The following is a 25254-nucleotide window of genomic DNA, read 5'->3' as shown; positions in this document are numbered from 1 at the left end:
AACATGTTTTATTATTCACGTAGGACTCTATCTAAGGAAACCTTCTAGGACTCCAATCTATAAAGGGAGGTTTTCACGCACAATAAAGTAAGACTTCAGACGTACAATCCGCTGCTCAATCTCTGAAGAATTCTTTTGAAATATCGAAGATTCTGAAGCAAGGTGTTTTCAATCATAGTTATTGCTTGTCCCCGTGTTGTCGTTCGTGTTGAAGACATCAGAGACAACACTGTGGGAACTGTGTTGTTGAAGATCTTTTCGTGTCTCTTCAATTTAGGCTACGGGAGTTGCATCCGATTTTTTTTATACTCTGATTTAGTTTAGGATGCAAATTTGATTTCTCAACGTGTTGAGAAATTTAAGATTTATTTTTTTTTCATAAAATCTCTAGTATTGGTTTGTAAGACTGATCTTACATTTTTTAATGATATTTAGTCCTAAGGCACCCGCACGAGTTTTTATACTCGTGCAAAATTATTTACTTGTGTTTTATTTACGCTTTAAATTTTCGCTGCACTGTGTTGTCTTTGGTGTTACAACACGAATTACAACACTGCATATTTTGCATAACAAACCACGTACACCGTTTCTTTCACGTGGCATCAGATCCACCACTTGATTTTACTAAGCGAGTTCCTGTTTTTTTGTTACGGGTTTGTTATGGATACTCCATATACCAATGCAATTCGTCCACCTATTTTGGATGTGACAAATTACGGCCCTTCAAAATTGAAGATGAGCATATACATTCAATCCATTGAGTCCAGGGCCTGGCAACGTGTTCTTGATGATTGATCACCACCTATGAGAGATGATGATATACTCGGACCAAAGCCAAGAGCACAATGGACAACCGATGAAAATACTGCGGCTATTTATAATGCAAAAGCTCTTAATGCTATTTTTACTTCTGTTGATATGAACATATTTAATCTAATTGGTACTTGTGTTTGTGCAAGAGATGCTTGGAAAAAACTACAAACTCATCGTGAAGGCTCGGCAAGTGTCAAAAAGACAAGGATGCGTCTCATAACCTCAAAATTTAAGAAAATGAGAATGGAGGAATCAGATATCATCATGGATTATAATGGAAGATTGAAGAGCCTTGCAAATGAAGAATCTGTTCTTGGTGATCCTATTTCGAACGAGAGACTTGTGTCCAAAGTGCTTCGTTCTGTCCCTAAAAGATTTCATACCAAAGTTTGTGCTATAGATGAATCCAAAGATACATCTATAATGAGTTTGGATGAGTTGATAAGTTCTCTTCGCACATATGAGATGGAGATGGAAGCCGAAGATGACACTAAAGGTTAAGTCTATTGCCTTTCAAGTGTCTAATGATGTTTACAATGATTTTTCTGAAGTACAACAGGAAGTGAAGGAATCTGATCTTGAAGAAGATTCTATTGCCTTGATTTCGAAAAAAATTCACTGATTATCTCAAGGTAATGAAAGAAAAGAAGGATATGTAAGGTGCACAACCTTCGAAATTTTCTAGACTGCCTACTTCAGAGAAGCCTCAAAAACCAACTCATACTCGAGGACCTCGTCAAAAGTATGAAGGTAAGATTCAGTCATCAAGTAAAAGTTTTGATAATGTTCAATGAAGAGAATGTAAGGGATATGAACATTATCAATATGAGTGTGCCAATCGTCTTCGTAAAGGTATGAATGTTTCTCTGAGTGATGATGATTCTGAAGGAGAACATGAAAAGGTTGAACATGTAGATCTCATATATTTTACTGCTTTACTGGAAGGTAAGAAATATTTTCAGATTAATTCACTCGGTGTTGGCTCCGGTGTTGCAACACCTGGGCGCAACACAATTCAAAAATCTGTTTGTTTTGTTGCTTCTAACCATAATAATTTCAGTGATCTTGAAGAACAGTTAGACTCTAGAAGGTATTCAGAAACTTTATGAAGAGTTGTACATTGACTCGATCAAGAGAAATAAGTTGAACACAACTCTCACTAAAGAGAATACTGAATTGAAAGCGTCTGTGGCTAGGATAGAAGTTATCATGAGCAAGAAAGATCTGGAATTAGGGCTGCTGAATTCAGAACTTGAAAAACCAAAAGCAACTCTTGCCAGATTTAATTCAAGTTCGAACAAGCTTTATACTCTTTTGACTATGGGTAAGAATGACAAGTTTGGACTTGGTTTTAAGGAAAGTGTTTTTGAAACTGGTGAATCTTCCAAAACACCAGTTTTTGTAAAGGAATGTAGTGATTCCTTGAATCATCCTTCAGCTGCTTCTAAAGGTAAGAAACCTATTGTTCAGAAGAATGTTTCTGTCCAAAAGCCAAAACAATGGAAGCGTCCTTTTGTGTGTCATTACTGTCTCAAACCTGGTCACATCAGGCCATTTTGTCATAAGCTTAAGAATGACTATCTTTTGTGGGAATATAAGCAGGTGTTGCCTCCCGTGTTGCACAACACCAAGCGCAACACTGGCAAAAAAAGACCCACTGCAAAGAAAATTTGGGTACCAAAATCTGATGGTAGGTGTTTTGTTATTTATACTTCCTTGAAAGCTAACACTGCAGGAAGCTGGTACTTTGTGTTGGAACACGCATTCTCTAATCACACGGATGTGATACCCAGAGCAGCGGAAGTTTAAAAATTTTATTTTTTTCGATATGGAACGATTCCATATCGTGGGTATCAAATCCAAACGATTAAAATCTTGCAAGTAAAAATATAAATTCAAAATTAAAATATTTTTACATCTTCAAGCTATGGCTTGATTCTGGACTCCAACAGATTTAATCTGCTATTGTTGTAAATCCCGGGAACCGATGACTCGCTCGATCAATCTCTGGAATTAGGTCCAAGAATAGAAAACAGAAACCCTCTGATTGATTGCACTAGAAATCAATCAGATGTTTATCGTAGAGAATAAACAGATTTGATCTGTCAATTCAGAATATAATTTTTCAGAAAAATCACAGACTGAATTTTCTCAAAAAGAGAGAGAGGATTTCGAAAATCCCCTTGAATTATTATGTGTAATTTTCAAAATTTCAAGGAGAGAATGAAGTGTTGTTTTCGAAAATTACACACACACACACACACACATATATATATATATATATATATATAATCTCTAGACTGGATTAAGTTATAATTGTATTAGGACACTAACTCCTTAGGGCCCACAATCCATAACTTAAGCCCAACAAGCTAAGCCCGTTATTATAGAAATTAATATAAAATTCATCATGACTCCGATTGATAAACCGATTTCACCAATGTGCACAGAAACCATTTCTGCACCTTTTAAAGTCAAGATAATTTTTCTGAATCCGAATTCAGTGATTTCCAAAAATGTCCATCCCTATGTCATTTTAGGAAATTCCACTCCTTTTAGTTAAGAAGTCCAACTTCTCTTTCATTAAATTTAACTCTTTAAATTTAACTATCTCAACGGGGTTTAGTAATCCATTACTTGTGTGACCCTCAATGGTTCAGGAATACAGCTAGCCGTGGGCTCACAACTCCTTGTGACTCGGAACAACGATTTTCGACTTACCCAACGAATCATGGTAAGAGCGTCTAGCAATATTGTCCCATGATTCCCTAGGTATCACTGATAGTGCCTGCAAGAACCAGTAAGTTTTGGTTAGTGTACAGTATAGTCCCTTCATCCATATATCCCGATCGAATCAACAACCATTGGTACATCGAGAGTCGTTCGAGATTCGATAACTATGCAATGCATCTTGAAGATCAAATAGTGACATCACATGTGCTATTAGGAAACCAAGTAACCTAAATCACATCGAGTACTCTGGCCAGAGATTTGTCACACTAATATCTCCTCAGATCGCATAGGATATCCACACTCGCAAGCGTGTGGTGAATCCTTGACAACAAAGCATCGAATCCTATATGTGTCGTAACTGTACCCAATCCCGACACCTGATGACCCCTTAGAGTCGGTAAACGAGTCAAAGTACAGTACTAGCATATAGAGTCTCAATGATGTTTCAAGTAGTAAGGACTAATGGTGTACAACCAAAACCGCGGAATTATCCACTCAAATAATAATAACCACTTGGAAAGTCCGAATAGGGTAGTTCGATCATTCATCATATGAATATCCATTTGCATGCTTTGAACATCTCCATGTTCATTACCAATGAAACGTGGTACTTGGCATCACAAATTCTAGTCTCAATCTCGAGCGATCCTTATCCTTATTAGCGGACGGCTCAATTGACTAGGAACTATTTAGAATATACAGTGACTATAAGATGTGTTTCATAATAGTGATCTCTCTTTATTCACTATCTCATCTTACTTACACTATAGTATATTCAAGGTCTTTATCAAAACAACAATAGTATATCACAATATAACAATATGAAGAAAGATAAAGATAATGCCATTAATTAATGTAAATTATATTAAACAAAAATTGTTTATACATAGAGTCATAAAAGCCCTTAGCCACAAGTTGGCTAACAGGGCACACTCTTTCACTTTGATAGTGGAAGCTCTCGACATATGACAGGTTTGAAAGAACACCTCACGGACTACATTGAACAAAATGGTGGTAGATTGACCTATGGAGGTGGTGCAAAAGGAAGAATTGTTGGCAAAGGAACACTCAATGTGGAAGGGTTTCCAAAGCTTCATAATTTCTTGCACGTTGAAGGACTTAATGCGAATTTAATTTCAATTAGTCAACTGTGTGATGATGACTTACATGTGAAGTTTGATAAGAATAATTGTGAAGTTTTTGATAATGCTAATCGATGTGTTATGACAGGTACAAGATCAGTTGATAATTGCTATCAACTCGGTGAGGAATTGGCATGTAGACACTCAAAGGTTGATGAGTTTAGTCTATGGCACCAAAATCTTGGACATGTGAATTTCAAGACTTTAAAAAACTTGAGTAAGTTTGAAGCTGCCAGAGGACTTCCAAATTTAAAGTCTGGTATTCCATACGTTTGTGGTGCATGCCAAAAAGGTAAGAAAACCCATGTTTCGCACCCCGTGTTACAACACTGTGGGACAACACGGTGTTTTGAACTTTTACACATGGATTTGATGGGTTCAATGGAATTTGAAAGTTATGGAGGTAAAAATTATTCCTTGGTATGTGTTGATGATTTTTCTCGTTTTACATGGGTGAGATTTCTTAGAGAAAAATCAGACACCTTTGATGTTTTTAAGAAGTTATTTACCAAGATTACTAACCTACATACTTTGACAGTAGCAAGGATCAGAACTGATCATGGAAAGGAATTTGAGAACTCATCTTTTTCTTCTTTGTGTGATAAGAAGGGCATTTCACACGAGTTCTCCGCTCCAAAAACTCCTCAACAAAACGAAATTGCCGAAAGGAATAATATGACATTGCAGGAGATGGCTAGGGTGATGATGAGCTCAAAAAATATCTCCAAGAGATTTTGGGCAGAATCATTGAACACAGCTTGTCATATTTCCAATTGTGTTTATTTGAGAAGTGGTTCTTCGATGACTTCCTATGAAATCATCATGGGAAAGAGGCCAAATCTCAATTATTTTCATATTTTTGGTTGTGTGTGCTATGTTTTGAATGAGAGAAATCATCTAGGAAAATTTGATTCCAAGAGTGATAAGTGTTCGTTCCTTGGTTATTCCACTAATAGTCATGCGTATAGGATGTATAACCTTAGGACCAGAACAATTATGGAATCTATTAATGTTGTTTTTGATGATGGTGCAGATCTCAAAGAAAAAACTGCTGAAGATGATATTGAAGTCTTGCGGGAAAATCCTCGTGAAGAACACAGTGTTGTCCCGGATGTTACAACACCAAACACAATACTAGTTCCTCCAGAAATTGTTCATGAAGAAAATTCTCAAAGTAATGAGGAGACTGAGGTAATTACTAAAAAAGACATTCCAAGAAAGATACAAAAGAATCATTGTTGTGAAAAATGCTCGCAAGCGTACGAGTGTCAAGTTTTAATATAGTGATAAAATCAAGTATCGATCCCACAGAGAGTAAAATGAAAATATTCAGTGCTTGTAATTAAAATAGTCCAAACTTTATCTAAAAAAATCAAAATTTGAGAATTTTGCAGAATAAAATAAATAATCAAACGAGTTCTTGATAGCACGCACACAACTTTCAGATAATATCAATCAGAGAAAAATGGTCTAGAGGTTTAGATTTCACCTGGTTTCAACAACAATCAATCCTAATTAATTTAGTTTCATGAATTCCAGTCAATTAATAGCCAAGAACACTTAAGTATATTATTCCCTCTCCCGAGTGCCGAATAAAATATATCAACTACAATTCAATTTCAATATCCCTATTAAGAATCTACTTGCAGTGATCAATTCAAAACAATGTTCTTTTTAAAAGCTCTGTTAAAATTATACACTCTCCCGAGCAATATAAATAATTAACAGTGTATTTTATATTGGTCCTATTCAAAATCTCCTCTCCCGAGTGCCAGATTTCAAATAAATATAACAAATCAAGTATTGATCAGGTAATTGAAAAGACAATCAATTCTAAAAAAACAATTAATCTAGAAGAAACTCAATTCAATAAAATCAAAAATTCATGAAAGCGTCTACACCAGGTTCCATCCGACCTCTAGACTCTAAAAAATTAGTTCATAACTGAATTTAAATAAACACAAAACATGTTTAGAAAATTCAACATCAAATCAAAATTTAATAAATAAAGTAAAGAAAACAAATCCGTCGATGCGACGCCGTGTATGGTCGATCGATCTCCGTCTTCGTTCTTCAAGTTAAGCCCAGAATTCTTCAGAAATCACACACTCAAATCTCTATGATCTGTACGTTTATGTGTGTTGTGCGGCTCTCCCTCTCAATCTGATGAAAAATCCCTTTTATATCGTCATGCAAAAGCCCATCAAAAAGCCCATAGAATACTTGCCCGAAATAATAAAAATCCGAGATAGCAGCGACGAGCGGGCGCTTCACATAGCCAGGCGGGCGCGCATAACTCTCTGACTTCAATTCTCTCGCCTTCAACACACAGTGCGATATCGCTTGTTTCTCTTCTCTTTAGCGCTTAAAAGTAGCGCTAACAACAAAGGCCCAATAAGAAGCCCATTAAACTTTTCTCTTTTTCTCACTTCTTTTCTGACTTCTCTTTTCTTCCTTTTTATTTTCTTTTCTCTTCTACTAATTTCACACAAAATCTTATTTTCCTCTTCTTTAATCTCATTTTTCAACAACACTTCAATAATTCCTACAACCACAAAAACAACACAACTAGCGCATAAATCTTCTCGAAACCAATATTTAACAATTAAAATCATATATAAATTAAGTTTATAAAATACACTTATCAAATACCCCCAAACTTAGACTTTTGCTAGTCCCGAGCAAACTATTCAAAACAAATAAATTCCAAAAACTCATTCATCAAACCAACAAGAATAGCCAAGAAATATCATGGAGCAGTGGCCTCAGAAATAATTTCAAAAATTCAAATTCAATCCCATCCAACCTACTAACACTTGAAAATTTCAGTAAGAACAAAATAACCGCATAAACTCACAATCTCCGCAACTCACGTTTCAAAACACCCTTATCCAAGTTCAATTCACACATTCATAGATCATGAGGACTTTTCAAGATAGAATAGGATCAAATATAGGAATATTTATAAAAAACACTCACAGTTAGGTAAATGCAAAGAATAATAGTGTGTGCGTGTTTCGATCAAAATTCATAATCATTAAAAGTATCAATCAACAGTCTATAGGCTAAATTCTTGCAACTCTTCTCCACTAGTATATTGGGCAACTGAGATTCAGTCAATATGACTTAATCGGCTTATAATGTAAGGCCTGGCTCATGGCTACAAATGAAGGATTAAGAATTCAAAATAAGGAATAATTTATATTTATGCTTAAACTCTAATTTCGACTCCTTTTCATTCACAATTTCACACTTATTTTTCACTTCATTGATTTTTCATCTTTTCACACTTTCTTTCACAACTTTTTCATCCATATTTTTTTTCTACTACCTTTTTTCATATTTTCAATTCATCCACCACACCATTCCATTTTTCACAAATAAAATAGGAGCATATAAAATTTTAGCATTCAAATTACTCCCTTAAAGTTAGGAATTAATGTATAGGCTATTCAGGTAGTCAATGTAGGACCTTGAAATAATGAAGAATGGGGGTTTTGTCACACGTTTACACTCATGTCATTCGATTTTTAATAAAGCTCAAACAAGGTACTAGGGATAAAATATATTAATCATTCATTGGGTAGCTTGAAAGGCTCAAACGAATTCAAAAAAATTGCCTAAATCATTTCTAATCACAGTTATGTCCGTATTTTGCCTCGAAGCGTGTTTGAACTAGTTCTAGACAAGTCTCAATCCTCAATTAATTCATACAAATATCAATCAGTGCAGAAATCATCAGTAGTAAACGATGATTTTCACAAAAATTTCAAATTTTTTTATACCTCAATGTACTAATATACGTGTAGGCTCAAATAGACAACTAAGGATAAATTATTCAATAAAAATCAGGCCCAAATTTCAAACAATGCCTCAATCATCTCTATGTTTGTATGTTTCAAAAATCAGAATCAAGTATTAATCATAGAGTGTATAGGAAATTGTTCATTCAATTGGTTCCATTTTTTTCAAAAATATTTGTCATATAGGTAGACAGTCATGAATTTCAGTTATAGCACAAATTTTTTTTTTCATCAGCCATGCATCCAATTCTTTCTCGACTTCCTTTCAACTCAAAACTTCAACTAACAACAACTAAACTCAACAAAAATTATTATCCATGAAGCACATTACAATTCAACTAAACAACAAAAGCAAACACTAATTCACCCCCCCAAACTTAATGTAATCATTGTCCCTAATGATTAAAAAATAAGAAAAAAAGGGACTCATACCTTCGACACCGAGCATCAGGACTCGACATCATCACCATCATCTCCATGGAAAGAAGGTGCAACATCAGCACTAACATCTGGTGACAACTGTGGAAGAGATGGATACGGCACAACTTTGGGAGGATAATTCTGTGCGAGAGCTGCAGTGAACTCATGCATGTATGTCATATGCGCTTGCATCATCTTCCAATGCTTCTTCATCTGGGCAAGCACGGCCTTAGAATCATCACGAGTAGAATACTCAGTGTCCGGATGCGTCGGTAGTGACATAGGTCCTTCCAAATGGGGAGGTGCTGGTTCAAAGTGTGGTATTGGCTTAGAGGGTTGCGGTGGTTCAGCTGTTTGTTCAGAAGTATTGGCCGCCTTCTTCTTCTTATCTCGTCTCAGTGCACCAGTAATTTTTATAGGACCCCGTATCGAAAGAAGCTGCTCCGTATCATCCCACACAACACCGGCTAAACGGCAAAGTTGAGTAATCAAGGATGAGTGGGGTAAACTGATAGTCGAGGATCCCCTAACAGCAGCAACGATAGACTCCTAAATCACCCTCCCAGCATCAACAGATTTTCCAGTCACAATGCAGTACACAAGACCAGCTCTAACCTTAGTCACATCGGATGTATGCCCAGATGGCAACATCCTAGCAGCCACAAACTCATGCCAATTATTTGCTTCTCTTTGAAGAAAAATAGATGGAAATGTAACAGCTTCATCTTTCGCATTCCTCTTCCATTCTGCCCCATCATGACACAAAGTCTGAAGTACAAGATTATCTGGAAATGGCTCATTCTTGAATAACTTATACTCATCCTCTTCACTGTCCAAGTCCGGCATGCCATAGAGACAATTAATCGTACTCCTATCAAAAGCCACCAATTTTCCTCAAACTCGAACTTTCAGATTCACATCTTTGACCATAAAATTTGCATAAAACTCATGAATCAACGATATAACAGCATCTGGCGGACTCCTGACAAATGTCTCCCAACCTCTTCTACTAGCTTCAATTAATGTCGGAGCATCACACTCTCTCAAGCTCATTCCCCTTTCTTTTTGCATCCCTTTCTCCATCACATCACTGTAGTACTCCTCTGCTGTGGCATTCCAAAATTGGTGTCGATCATACGAGGCAACAGATGACGAATAAAGCGCTCCTTTGCCTTTGGTTTTCGGTGGCATTGTAACTCAATAATTCAACTCAAATCAAATGCCTCAAAAAATTCACTAAATTCCAAACAATTCCAGCAACATTCAAAAACAACTTTAACCCAAGCAATTCAACATACACTTGGTATGCACGAAAATGATATCGAAATTCACTGGCATCAAACGTTCTTCACACCAAAATTCAAACAACCCAAAAGCCTCGAATCACAAAATTTAACACGACTCAAATGTAGTAGAGAAAATTTCAGCTTTTTACCATTCAAAAAGAAAACTTCCCAAACCCTCCAAGATGCCCCTATTTCTGTGCGAGCGTGGATGGAGCAAGAACAAATTCTGAGAATCTCTGCCTTGTGATGAAGATCAAAATCCCAGAGATGGTGATATTTTGTTGAGTGGAAGATTTACGATGGCAAGACCGTGCGAGAGTGTGAGATTTAGACAGGGACTGGAAACGAGCAGACTGGATTGCACTTCTTAATCTCTGAAGTAGAAATAAGACGCGTGATTGTGCGCCCTTAAGTTGCGCGATAGCGCTTAGTGAAGCGCGGTTCAGATGCGCAATAGCGCATGAGTGAGAGTGCTTCGTATGCGCGATAGCGCTTAAGTTTGCGCCCTTGGAGTACGCGATAGCGCAAAGTGTAGCGCGGCTGATTGGCGCTGTAAGAGAGCGCGATAGCGCATGGGTTTGCGCTATTAGGGAGTGCGTTAGTGCATAAGTGTGAGCGCTTAGGGAGCGCGATAGCGCATGGTATTGCGCACTGGATGCGTAGAGGCGAGGCGGGCGCGGGAGAGTCACGAGCGAGCGCAAGCTTCAGCCACACTATCTAAATTCGTGAAAATTCAAAAATTTTATAACATCAGACCTCCAAAATTCCCAATAATAATTTCAAAAATCATAAATAACTAATGAACAAAAATAAAAATTAAAGCAAAAATTCAATAAAAATAAAAAAATAAATAAAACAAAAATTTTGGGTTGCCTCCCAAAAAGCGCTTGGTTTATAGTCGTCAGCCCGATTTTCATCGCTATTAAGTCTTCCCTTTCACTTTCACTCGCCAAATAAATTCCACGAACCGCCTTTTAAATTTTGCTCTTTTTTTCGTGGCCTTCTTTGTTGAACTTGGCGCTTTCTTTGTTGACGATTCAACCGCAAGATTAGCTCTTTGACATCCCTCTAACTTCACAACCAGCTCAATTAAGTACAATTCTTCTATGGCTGGATTAGGTGCTTTCGTAAATAGATTGAAAACCACTCGTTCATACTCCACACCCATTGACAATTCACCATTCTTCACTTCAATTTTGGCATCCGCCGTAGCTAAAAATGGTCTTCCAAAAATCAGTGGAGCACCATGATCCGCTTCAATATCCAATACCACAAAATCCGCTGGGAAGATGAATTTATCCACCTTGACTAGAACATCTTCAACAATTCCTAGTGGGTATGTAATGCTCAGATCCGCCAACTGCAATAAAATCATAGTCGATTTCATCTCTCCCAACTCCAAGGCCCTGTAAATAGATAACGGCATTAAGTTAATACTGGCCCCTAAATCACAAAGTGCATTATTAAAATAAGAAGAGCCATTTGTGCAAGGAATAGTAAAACTCCCTGGATCCTTAAGCTTTTGTGGCATCTTCTTTTGTAACACTGCGCTACACTCTTCCGTTAGATTGACCACCTCGTTCTCTAGCAGTCTACTTTTCTTGGACATCACCTCTTTGATGAATTTTGCGTAGTTCGGCATTTTCTCCAAAGCATCAGCAAAGATGATGTTGATGTGAATTTTCTTGAAAATCTCCAAAATTTTGGAGAACTGCTTATCTAAAGCTTTTTTCTTGAACCTCTGCGGGTAGGGGAGTGGCGGCTTGTACATCGGTTTCGGCTCAGGTTTAGGCTCATTCTCTTCGACCGCTTCCGAAATTTTCTTTTCTTCAACAAAAACTTTTTCAGACGTTTCAGATGGCTGGCTTTCTTCTCTATCTACTTGCTTTCCACTCATGAACATGATAGCATTGCACTGCTCCTTGGGATTTACCTCAGTGTTGCTCGGAAACTGGCCTTTGTTATTATCCTTCAGTGCGTTCGCCAACTGCCCAATGCTAGTTTCCATGGATTGCAATACAGCACCCATGTTAGCCATGTGCGTCTCCAAGCTATCTAGACGAGTCTCAGTCCTCGCCATCCTTTTATCTGATTCCTGCACAAAGGTACTAACCACATCCTCCAAAGACAACTTACCATCACCCTCATTAGTATTGTTAGCATATGAAAAATTTTCATTATTCCGCAAACTAGGGTGATAAGTATTGGAAACTGGACTACCTCTGTAAGCTCCATAACCTCCGTAGCCATTAGGATTGATATAATTAACTTCCTCTGGGGTATGTGATCCTTCAACTCCAGTTGAATCTGCAACATTAATCTTATTCAAAGAAGTTACCTGTGTAGTCAGTGCAGATAATTGAGCAGTGATGGATGTGAGAGGATCCACTGCATACACTCCAGCTGGCTTCTTGACTCCCATACGCTCAGATGGCCATTGAAAACTATTGATCGTCATCTGTTCCAGCATATCATAGGCCTGAGCGGGATCCTTTGCAAATATAGTACCTTCAGCCGCAGAATCTACATTCATCCTTGTAGGCACATTTAGTCCATTGTAAAACCACTCGAGCTGCTCCCAATCTGCAAAATTGTGGTTAGGACAACGTCTTAATAATTCTTTATACCTTTCCCACGCCTCGTAGAGCTGTTCAGAATCCATCTGCCTGAATGTGTTGATTTCTATCTTCAGTTGGATGGATTTGGCAGGAGGAAAATATTTTGCAAGAAATTTTTCTGTCATCCCCTCCCAAGTAGTGATGCTTCCAAGCGGCAGTGATTGCAACCAACTTCTGGCTTGATCCCTGAGAGAAAACGAAAACAAGAGTAAACGAATAATATCCTCAGACACACCATTAATTTTTACCATATCGGTTATCTCTAAGAAAGTGCGTAGGTGTAGGTGAGGATCAGCTGTGGCGCTCCCATTAAATTGGTTATGTTGAACCATGTTGATCAAGGCCGGCTTCAATTCAAAATTATTGGCATTTATCGTCCCTCGAGCGATGCCAGGATAGTGAACCTGGATCGTCGGCCGGAAGTGATCTCTGATCGGCACTAGGGGAGCTTGATTTTCATTCTCTTCAGCCATTCTATTGACTTCTTCTCTTCTAATTCTTCTTAAAGCACGTGCAGTGCGCTCGATCTCCGGATCAAACAGTAAAGAATTCGCACTTTGAGATCGTCGCATAAACTGCAATTAAAAATAAGAAGAAATAAATTCGTAACTTAAAAATAAAAAAAATAAAAACTCTAAATTAAAATATAGACTAATTGGTAACAAGACTAAAAAATAATCAAAATTTACTCCCCGGCAACGGTGCCAAAAACTTGTTGTGAAAAATGCTCGCAAGCGTACGAGTGTCAAGTTTTAATATAGTGATAAAATCAAGTATCTAAAATGAAAATATTCAGTGCTTTTAATTAAAATATTCCAAACTTTATCTAGAAAATCAAAATTTGAGAATTTTGCAGAATAAAATAAATAATCAAACGAGTTCTTGATAGCACGCACACAACTTTCAGATAATATCAATCAGAGAAAAATGGTCTAGAGGTTTAGATTTCACCTGGTTTCAACAACAATCAATCCTAATTAATTTAGTTTCATGAATTCCAGTCAATTAATAGCCAAGAATACTTAAGTGTATTATTCCCTCTCCCGAGTGCCGAATAAAATATATCAACTACAATTCAATTCCAATATCCCTATTAAGAATCTACTTGCAGTGATCAATTCAAAACAATGTTCTTTTTAAAAGTTCTGTTAAAATTATACACTCTCCCGAGCAATATAAATAATTAACAGTGTATTTTCTATTGGTCATATTCAAAATCTCCTCTCCCGAGTGCCAGATTTCAAATAAATATAACAAATCAATTATTGATCAGGTAATTGAAAAGGCAATCAATTCTAGAAAAATAATTAATCTAGAAGAAACTCAATTCAATAGAATAAAAAATTCATGAAAACGTCTACACCAAGTTCCATCCGACCTCTAGACTCTAAAAAATTAGTTCATAACTGAATTTAAATAAACACAAAACATGTTTAGAAAATTCAACATAAAATCAGAATTTAATAAATAAAGTAAAGAAAACAAATCCGTCGATGCGACGCCGTGCCCGGTCGATCGATCTCCATCTTCATTCTTCAAGTTAAGCCCAGAATTTTTCAGAAATCACACACTCAAATCTCTTTGATATGTACGTTTATGTGTGTTGTGCGGCTCTCCCTCTCAATCTGATGAAAAATCCCTTTTATATCGTCATGCAAAAGCCCATCAAAAAGCACATAGAATACTTGCCCGAAATAATAAAAATCCGAGATAGCAGCGACGAGCGAGCGCTTCACATAGCCAGGCGGGTGCGCATAACTCTCTGACTTCAATTATCTCGCCTTCAACACACAGCGCGATAGCGCTTGTTTCTCTTCTCTTTAGCGCTTAAGAGTAGCGCTAACAACAAAGGCCCAATAAGAAGCCCATTAAACTTTTCACCTTTTCTCGTTTCTTTTTTGACTTCTCTTCTCTTCCTTTTTATTTTCTTTTCTCTTCTACTAATTTCACACAAAATCTTATTTTCCTTTTCTTTAATCTCATTTTTCAACAACACTTCAATAATTCCTACAACCACAAAAACAACATAACTAGCGCATAAATCTGCTCGAAACCAATATTTAACAATTAAAATCATATATAAATTAAGTGTATAAAATACACTTATCAATCATTCATCATCACAGATCATTGGAGATGTTCATGGAACAAGGCAAACCCGAGCTAAGGACAAAGTTGAAAGAGTGGGTGCCCAGATAGCCAACTTGTGGCTAAGGGCTTTTATGACTCTTTGTGTAAACAATCTTTGTTTAATATAATTTACATTTTATTAATGGCAATGACTTTATCTTTCTTCATATTGTTATATTGTGATATACTATTGTTGTTTTGATAAAGACCTTGAATATACTATAGTGTATGTAAGATGTGGTAGTACATGGGGATGACTATCATAAAACACATCTTATAGTCACTGTATATTCTAAACAGTTCCTAGTCGATTGAGCCGTCCGAGAATAAGGATAAGGATCGCTCGAGTTTGAGACTAGCATTTGCGATGCAGAGTACCACGTTTCATTGGTAGGGAACATAGAGATGTTCGAAGCATGCAAATGGATATTCATATGATGAATGATCGAACTACCCTATTCGGACTTTCCAAGTGGTTATCACTTATCGAGTGGATAAAGTCCGCGGTTTTTGGTTGTACACCATTAGTCCTTATTACTTGAAACATCATTGAGACTTTATATGTTAGTACTGTGCTTTGACTCGTTTACCGACTCTATAGGGGTCATCAGGTGTCGGGATTGGGTACAGTTACGACGCATATAGGAGTCTTTGCTTTGTTGTCAAGGATTCACCACATACTTGCGAGTGTGGATATCCTATGCGATCTGAGGAGATATTAGTGTGACGAATTTCTGGCCAGAGTACATGATGTGTTTTAGGTTAATGGTTATCCTAGTAACACATGCGATGTCACTAATAGATCTCCAAGATGTTGTGCATAGTTATCGAATCTCGAACGACTCTCAATGCACCAATGGTTGTTGATTCGATCGGGATATTTGGTTGAAGGGACCGTACTGTACGCTAACCAAAATCTACTGGTTCTTGCAGGCACTATCAGTAATACCTAGGGAATCATGGGGCGATGTTGCTTGACGCTCTTACCATGATTCATTGGGTAAGTCGGAAATTGTTGTTCCGAGTCACAAGGAGTTGTGAGCCCACGGCTAGCTGTATTCCTGAACCATTGAGGGTTACACAAGTAATGGATTACTAAAACCCCGTAGAGATAGTTAAATTTAAAGAGTTAAATTTAATGAAAGAGAAATTGGATTTCTCAACTAAAGGGAGTGGAATTTCCTAAAATGACATAGTGATGGACATTTTTGGAAATCACTGAATTCGGATTCAGAAAAATTATATTGACTCTAAAAGATGCAGAAATGGTTTCTGTGCACATTGGTGAAATCAGTTTATCAATCGGAGTCACGATGAATTTTATATTAATTTCTATAACAACGGGCTTGGCTTGTTGGGCTTAAGTTATGGATTGTGGGCTTTAAGGAGTTAGAGTCCTGATACAATTATAACTAGAAATTATCTATAAATAGAGGTGTTGGGTTCGAAAATCAAACACTTTTGTGTCTTATAATTTTCGAAATTACACTCTAAATATTCTAAAGGTTTTTCGAAATCCTTGTCCCTCCCGGAGAAAATTCAGACTTGTGATTTTTGTGAAAAATTACAATTCTGAATTAACAGATCATATCTGTTTATTCTCTACGCAAAACTTCTGATTGATTTCTAGTGCAGTCAATCAGAGGGTTTTTGTTTTCTGTTCGTGGACCTTATTTCGGTGATTGATCGTGACGCCATCGGTTCCCGGGATATACAAGAAGAGCAGATTAAATTCTGTTGGTGTCCATAATCTCGCTTCGAGATTGGAGGTAAAATATTTAATTAATTATTATTTATTTTACTTGTGTGATTTAATCGTTAAACGTTTTGATACCCATGATATGAAATTGTTTCATATCAAAGAAAAATAAAATTTTTAAACTTCCGCTGCACCGGGTATCGATTCAATTGATCTGAACACGGTTTTCCAACAGTGGTATCAGAGCCAGGTTGCTCAGATCAAAAGATTAAATTAATCGATTGTACAAAAATTTTTGGCCTCGGGTTTTTGAAACAAAACATATTTTTAAAAATCAAAAATTTTATTTTTCTGACGGGCAAGAAAAAGGGCAGCGATGCAGCGCACGGCGCTGCCCAGCCCGCGCCCGGTCAGGGCACGGGCTGCCCGGGATTGTCCCGGGCAGCCTGGAAAAATTAAAAATTGATTTTTGAAAATTTTGAATTTTTGAAATTCTAGTGTTTGATCCGATCGAAAAATGTTTTTGATAAGATCACGAGGCATCGGATCGAATTGTTCGAGTCCGAAATTTTTAAAATTGATTTTTGGATAAATTTGAATTTTTGGAAAATTTAAATATTTTATCCGTTAAATTGAATTTTGAAAATTGATTATTTTGGTACAATTGATGATAAGATGTGATCTTATGGATGGATAAGATAAAATATGATTTTATCTTTTAAATTATGATGCCACAACATATTTATCCAATTATTTAAATTTTGAATTTAAAATTGGATAATGGGATGATCGATTGCCATAACCAATTTTGTAGGTGTATGTTAGGAATTTACATTTGTCTTATTGTTGTTGGTGTTTATTAATGGGCTTGATTTATAGCCCAATATGATTGTCATATGTAATAAAAGTGGGCCTGGTTTATGGCCCGTTCCCACCCCTACAAATGTATCTCATATTTGTCATCGAAATTTATTGTAAATTTATTAGACTTAGTGGGAGACAAAGATTTGAAGAAATGGTGGGCCCAGCAGACAATGAAGACTGAAGAAATGTAAATTGGAAGCTCAATGTAATAGGATTGCATTGCATACCTGCATATTACCTAGGATTGGACTTAGACTCGTGATTGGCAACCACGGGTCGAGTAGATAATGAGATCGATCATCCTTAAATAATATATGATATTATTGATGTATGCATGTTTAGAACAAATTGTATGAATCCCGCAAGCATACATAAAAATGAATGATGAGACAAATTTTCAAAATTAAAAATCCCTCATTTTAAATATGATTTAAAATTTATATCAAGATTAATAAAAAGAAATTTAAATATTGTTTAAATTTTCCTACCTTCCATCAACGATCAATGTATGAGATGCTACCCGCGGATATGGTCCGGCTCATATTATTGGGGGGGGGCCCGTTCGTCGGAAAGCTGTACATTGGATCGACAAATGTTGTAAGTTGGGTGGAACTCCCATGGGATCGGCTCATATTATTGGGGGATCCACATGGCGACCGTCCCTCACAACTTAATATTGATGGGTCATCTTGACATGTCACAATAAACGGCGTCATATTATTGGGACCTTATTGGACATGAGGTAAATACATGGGGGTTACTTTGGAAGTAATTGGGCTCTACCTTTTGAAAATTATGGTTGGCTGATATTATTCGGGACTATGATTTGTCAATTGGACTCCATGTTCTCACTAAGGAAAAAGTTTCCCGTTTTCACTAGAGGGTGGTGAAATTGTTAAAATAGTGGGAGTGTAATTCATAAAATTAAAATTCGCCATATTTTATGTCTTAGTAAATTAATTAAACAATCACTGATTATTGTCTGTTTCCTTTTCAGTATATCGTTACAATGAATTCGCGTAATCCACTATTTGCAATTCTTGAACAAAACAAACTCACTGGCGCAAACTATACGGAATGGTTCCGTAAGTTAAAGATTATTCTCACTTCGGAAAAGGCTTTCTACGTGTTAGAGAAGCCGTCCCCGAAGGAAGCCCCGGCTAATACAAGTCCGGAAGAGTTGGCCAAACTTGATTTATGGTGGGACCATGATATCAAGGCCAAATGATACATGCAGGCTTCGATGTCTGATGAACTCCAGAGTCGATTTGAGGATGCCGTGAATGCTGCTGACATTCACAAAGCACTCAAGGAGCTATTTGGAGCTCAGTCAAGGTCAGAGAGGTATGCCACTGTCAGAGAGCTCATGACAAGCCGCATGCGAGAGGGGACTTCTGTCCGTGAGCATGGGGTGCGCATGATTGGGCTCATTGAAAAGTTGGTAACACTCGACTTGACTTTGGAGCATGAACTCAGCTCGGACTTGTTACTCCTTTCACTTCCTTCATCGTATGACAGTTTTGTGGTGAACTTCAACATGAACAAGATAGAGGCCACCCTTGAAGAGATGGTCAATATGCTTGTCACATATGAAGCCACACTAAAGAAGGATAAACCGGTACTCTTGGTTGGGTCCTCTTCTAACTCGAAGAAGGGGCCAAGTGGAAAGGGTAAGAAGCGTTCTGCCCCGCCCAAGAAGAGTGTACCGAATAAGAAGGGGAAGGCCAAGGTTTCATATGAGAAGAAGGATGAAAACGTTTGCCATTACTGCAAGAAGCCCGATCATTGGAAACGTAACTGCAAGGAATACCTCGATCAGTTGAGAACTGAAAAGGGTATGTTTTACATTGAAATAAATATTTCTCTTAATACTTCTTCTTGGGTATTGGATACCGGATGTGGATGTCACATTTGCAATGATTTGCAGGTGATGACAAGAAGTCGTAAGCTAAGGATGGGTGAGACCCAACTGAGACTCGGGAATGGTTCAAGAGTCAAAGCCAAAGCGATAGGAGACATTTATTTAATTTTGCAAAACAATTTTAAGTTATTTTTGAGAGATGTTTTGTATGTTCCGGATTTGGTCAAAAACATTATTTTTATTTCTATGCTTGATAGAGATGGTTATTCTTGCAATTTTGTGAATGAGATTTGCAATATTTACAAGAATTAATGTTTGATTGGAAATGGACAACTTGAAAACGATCTATATAACTTAAAATTAAAAGACGTTTCAATGAATTATGTCGATAAACCGGTAACAACAAATAAAAGGAAAAACGATAGTCAAAACCCGGCAAATCTTTGGCATGCTAGGCTAGGTCATATTTCTTCAAGGAGGATGAACAAGCTAGTGGGAGAGGGCATGTTTGATATGTCTGATATTAAATCTCTACCTACTTGTGAATCCTGCCTGAAAGGAAAAATGACTAAATCTCCATTCAAGGGGAAACCTGAGCGTAGTCAAAATCTGTTGGATTTGATCCATACAGATGTTTGTGGTCCATTTAGAATTGGTACTCAATTTGGCCACACCTACTTCATTACCTTTACTGATGATTATTTAAGGTATGGGTATTTATATTTAATGAAATATAAGTCTGAAGCATTTGAAAAGTTCAAAGAATTCAAGGCTGAAGTAGAAAACAAACTAGGCAAAAGTATTAAGGCACTTCGATCGGATCATGGTGGAGAATACTTAAGTGCCGAGTTTTTGGACTATCTAAAAGAGAATGAGATTCTCTCTCAGTGGACTCCTCCTCTGACACCACAGCTGAATGGTGTTTCGAAGCATCATAATAGAACCTTGTTGGACATGGTTCGATCCATGATGAGCTTCACTGAGCTCCCACCATCATTTTGGGGCTACGCGCTTGAAACGACGATTTTGTTGTTGAACAACGTTCACACTAAAGCAGTAGATAAAACACCATACGAGTTATGGAATGACAAAGCTCCTAAGTATTCGTACTTGAGGATTTGGGGATGTCCTGCTTACGTGAAGCAGACAGTGGGAGATAAGTTGGATAGTCGATCCATCTTATGTTATTTTGTGGGGTATCCGAAAAATTCAATCGGATATTATTTCTATCATCCTGCTGAAACAAAGGTGTTTGTTTCAAGGAATGCCACCTTCTTGGAGAAGGAATTCTTATTGGATAAGAAAGGCAAGATGATGGAACTCGAAGAAATTCGAGAAGAACCCGAAATACAAATTAACGATCCTACACCTCAAGAATCATCACAAGACACGCCTATTGCTAGAAGATCCGAGAGGACTTCTTGGCCTCCTGTTAGATATGGTCTTCTTCTTGAAGGGGATCAAAGTGAACCCGATATTGGATGTGATCCAAGAAACTTCAAGGAAGCAATTTCTGATGCGGATTCTAATTTATGGCTTGAAGCAATGCAGTCGGAAATAGACTCGATGCATTCAAACCAAGTTTGATCTTTAGTAGATCCTCCTGATGGAATTGTTTCAATAGGATGTAAATGGATTTACAAAAGAAAACTTGGCCTGATGGCAAGGTGTTGACCTATAAGGCACGATTGGTTGCAAAAGGTTATACTCAAAGACAAGGAGTTGACTATGATGAAACCTTTTCACCAGTCGCAATGTTCAAGTCCATAAGAATCCTAATTGCCATAGCAGCATGGTATGACTATGAGATATGGCAAATGGATGTGAAGACTGCATTTCTTAATGGAAACATTAAGGAAGAAATCTATATGATGCAGCCTGAAGGATTCACCTCCATGGGAAGCGAGCATAAGGTATGCAAGCTTCAGAGATCAATTTATGGTCTAAAACAAGCATCAAGAAGTTGGAACCAGAAATTTGATGAAACGATAAAGGATTTTGGTTTCATCAAGAACCCGGAGGAACCATGCGTGTACAAGAAAGTAGTTAAGGATGCGGTAACATTCTTAGTACTTTATGTTGATGACATCCTACTCATTGGGAATGACGTAGGGATGTTGCAGTCAACAAAGATATGGTTATCAGGTAGATTCTCGATGAAGGATTTGGGTGAGGCATCCTATATTCTAGGGATACAGATCTATAGAGATAGATCTAAGAGAATGATAGGACTCACTCAAGCAACCTACATCGACACTATATTGAAAAGGTTTTCAATGGATGAGTCCAAGAGAGGACATCTACCTATGTGTCATGGAGTTTCTCTATCCAAGTCTATGTGTTCCAAGACTGACGAAGAGATAGAGAAAATGACACATATACCATATGCGTCAGCCATAGGTAGTATCATGTATGGGATGATATCTACTAGACCGGATGTGGCCTATGCTCTGAGCGTCACGAGCAGATATCAAGCCAATCCAGGTCAAATGCATTGGAAAGCCGTGAAGGATATTCTTAAGTACTTGAGAAGAACTAAGAATATATTCATGGTTTATGGTGGAAGAGAATTGAAGTTGGAAGGCTACACCGACTCTAGCTTCCAAAGTGACGTGGATTACTTGAAATCAACCTCTGGATTTGTATTCGTGCTCAATGGCGGTGCTGTCTCTTGGAAGAGTTCCAAGCAAGACACCACAGCGGATTCCACCACTGAGGCAGAATACATTGCAGCATCAGCTGCTGCTAAAGAGGCGGTTTGGATGAGAAAATTCATCCAAGAGTTGGGTGTGATTCCAGAATCTGTTGGTCCAGTCCCGGTGTACTGCGACAACACTGGTGAGCAATGAGATTATGTAATATGACTAGTTGGCTTTAGGGCAAGTGGGAGATTGAAAGAGTGGGTGCCCGGATAGCCAACTTGTGGCTAAGGGCTTTTATGACTCTTTGTGTAAACAATCTTTGTTTAATATAATTTACATTTTATTAATGGCAATGACTTTATCTTTCTTCATATTGTTATATTGTGATATACTATTGTTGTTTTGATAAAGACCTTGAATATACTATAGTGTATGTAAGATGTGGTAGTACATGGGGATGACTATCATGAAACACATCTTATAGTCACTGTATATTCTAAACAGTTCCTAGTCGATTGAGCCGTCCGAGAAAAAGGATAAGGATCGCTCGAGTTTGAGACTAGCATTTGCGATGCAGAGTACCACGTTTCATTGGTAGGGAACATAGAGATGTTCGAAGCATGCAAATGGATATTCATATGATGAATGATCGAACTACCCTATTCGGACTTTCCAAGTGGTTATCACTTATCGAGTGGATAAAGTCCGTGGTTTTTGGTTGTACACCATTAGTCCTTATTACTTGAAACATCATTGAGACTCTATATGCTAGTACTGTACTTTGACTCATTTACCGACTCTATGGGGGTCATCAGGTATCGGGATTGGGTACAGTTACGACGCATATAGGAGTCGATGCTTTGTTGTCAAGGATTCACCACATACTTGCGAGTGTGGATATCCTATGCGATCTGAGGAGATATTAGTATGACGAATCTCTGGCCAGAGTACATGATGTGTTTTAGGTTAATGGTTATCCTAGTAACACATGCGATGTCACTAATAGATCTCCAAGATATTGTGCATAGTTATCGAATCTCGAACGACTCTCGATGCACCAATGGTTGTTGATTCGATCGGGATATTTGGTTGAAGGGACCGTACTGTACGCTAACCAAAATCTACTGGTTCTTGCAGGCACTATCAGTAATACCTAGGAAATCATGGGGCGATGTTGCTAGACGCTCTTACCATGATTCGTTGGGTAAGTCGGAAATTGTTGTTCCGAGTCACAAGGAGTTGTGAGCCCACGGCTAGCTGTATTCCTGAACCATTGAGGGTTACACAAGTAATGGATTACTAAAACCCCGTAGAGATAGTTAAATTTAAAGAGTTAATTTAATGAAAGAGAAATTGGATTTCTCAACTAAAGAGAGTGGAACCTAAAATGACATAGTGATGGGAATTTTTGGAAATCACTGAATTCGGATTCAAAAAAATTATCTTGACTCTAAAAGATGCAGAAATGGTTTCTGTGCACATTGGTGAAATCAGTTTATCAATCGGAGTCACGATGAATTTTATATTAATTTCTATAACAACGGGCTTGACTTGTTGGGCTTAAGTTATGGATTGTGGGCTTTAAGGAGTTAGAGTCCTGATACAATTATAACTAGAAATTATCTATAAATAGAGGTGTTGGGTTCGAAAATCAAACACTTTTGTGTCTTATAATTTTCGAAATTACACTCTAAATATTCTAAGGGTTTTTTGAAATCCTTGTCCCTCCCGGAGAAAATTCAGACTTGTGATTTTTGTGAAAAATTACAATTCTGAATTAACAGATCATATCTGTTTATTCTCTACGCAAAACTTCTGATTGATTTCTAGTGCAGTCAATCAGAGGGTTTCTGTTTTCTGTTCGTGGACCTTATTCCGGTGATTGATCGTGACGCCATCGGTTCCCGGGATATACAAGAAGAGCAGATTAAATTCTGTTGGTGTCCATAATCTTGCTTCGAGTTTGGAGGTAAAATATTTAATTAATTATTATTTATTTTACTTGTGTGATTTAATCGTTAAACGTTTTGATACCCATGATATGAAATTGTTTCATATCAAAGAAAAATAAAATTTTTAAACTTCCGCTGCACCGGGTATCGATTCAATTGATCTGAACACGGTTTTCCAACAAAAGTTGACTACCGCAAGATGGTTGAGTTAGTATGCATGAGTTTCGTGTACTCACAGATAATGCATTCTTGTTTTGTCTCCAATATGGAACCTAAGAATGTCAATGATGCTTTGAATGATGAGTTTTGGGTAAATTCCATGCATGAGGAACTTGAGCAATTTGTCCGAAATGATGTGTGGTTTTTAGTTCCACCTCATGATCATGGTAATGTCATTAGTACAAAATGAATTTTCAAAAATAAAACCGATGAATCAGGAAACATCATTAGGAACAAAGCAAGGTTGGTTGCTAAAGGTTATATGCAGGTTGAGGGGGTTGATTTTGATGAGACCTTCGCTCCTGTTGCCCGCATTGAGTCAGTCCAACTATTGTTAGCTATTGCATGTCATATGGGTATAAAACTTTACCAAATTGATGTGAAAAGTACGTTTTTGAATGATATTTTAAATGAGAAAGTGTATGTGAAGCAACCCAAAGGCTTTGAGGATCCACAACACTTGGATTATGTTTACAAGTTGAAGAAGACACTTTATGGCTTTAAGCAAGCTCCACGAGCTTGGTATGGTAGGTTGACCGAGTACTTGCTCGAAATTGGCTTCAAACGAGGTGAGGTTGACAAAACTCTTTTTATTCAAAAGTTCAAAGGTAAAATTCTTATTTTTCAAGTTTATGTGGATGACGTTATCTTTGGTGCTTCTTCTCAAAAGCATGTTGATAGTTTTGTTGAATGCATGTCTTCTAATTTTGAAATGAGTATGGTAGGAGAATTAACTTTCTTTCTTGGATTGCAAGTTAAGCAATTGGATTATATTTTTCTTTGTAAAAGTAAGTATGCAAAGAATTTGGTGAAAAAGTTTTGCAAAGAGAATGTTAAGAACATGAAAAATCCAATGGGCTCGAGTGAAAAATTAGGAAAAGACAGTGTTGCGGCTGGTGTTGAAAACACCATGTATCGCAGCATGATAGTGAGTCTTTTGTATTTGACTGCTAGTCGTCCTGATATTATGTTCAATATATGTTTATGTGCTAGGTACCAATCTGATCCAAAGATAACCCATTTAAAAGCTGTTATGAGAATTTTGAAATATGTTTCGGGTACATTGGATTTG

General features: G+C 37.3%; 1 protein-coding gene across 1 annotated transcript; it reads left to right on the top strand.

Annotated features, from left to right (window-relative positions):
- The first annotated feature begins 804 nt into the window (after window positions 1-804).
- Window positions 805-8704, top strand: LOC140878469 (uncharacterized). The gene is made up of 7 exons (XM_073282068.1): window positions 805-1309; window positions 1666-1903; window positions 2010-2503; window positions 4519-4689; window positions 4777-4980; window positions 5722-5879; window positions 8678-8704. Exons 1-7 carry the CDS (start codon window positions 805-807, stop codon window positions 8702-8704), a joined length of 1797 nt encoding a protein of 598 aa, XP_073138169.1.
- Window positions 8705-25254: the final 16550 nt, after the last annotated feature.

The sequence above is a fragment of the Henckelia pumila genome, chromosome 2 (genome assembly GCF_033568475.1).
Source record: "Henckelia pumila isolate YLH828 chromosome 2, ASM3356847v2, whole genome shotgun sequence".
NCBI classification, from domain to species: domain Eukaryota; kingdom Viridiplantae; phylum Streptophyta; class Magnoliopsida; order Lamiales; family Gesneriaceae; genus Henckelia; species Henckelia pumila.
This window is presented reverse-complemented; position numbering and strand designations above follow the sequence as displayed.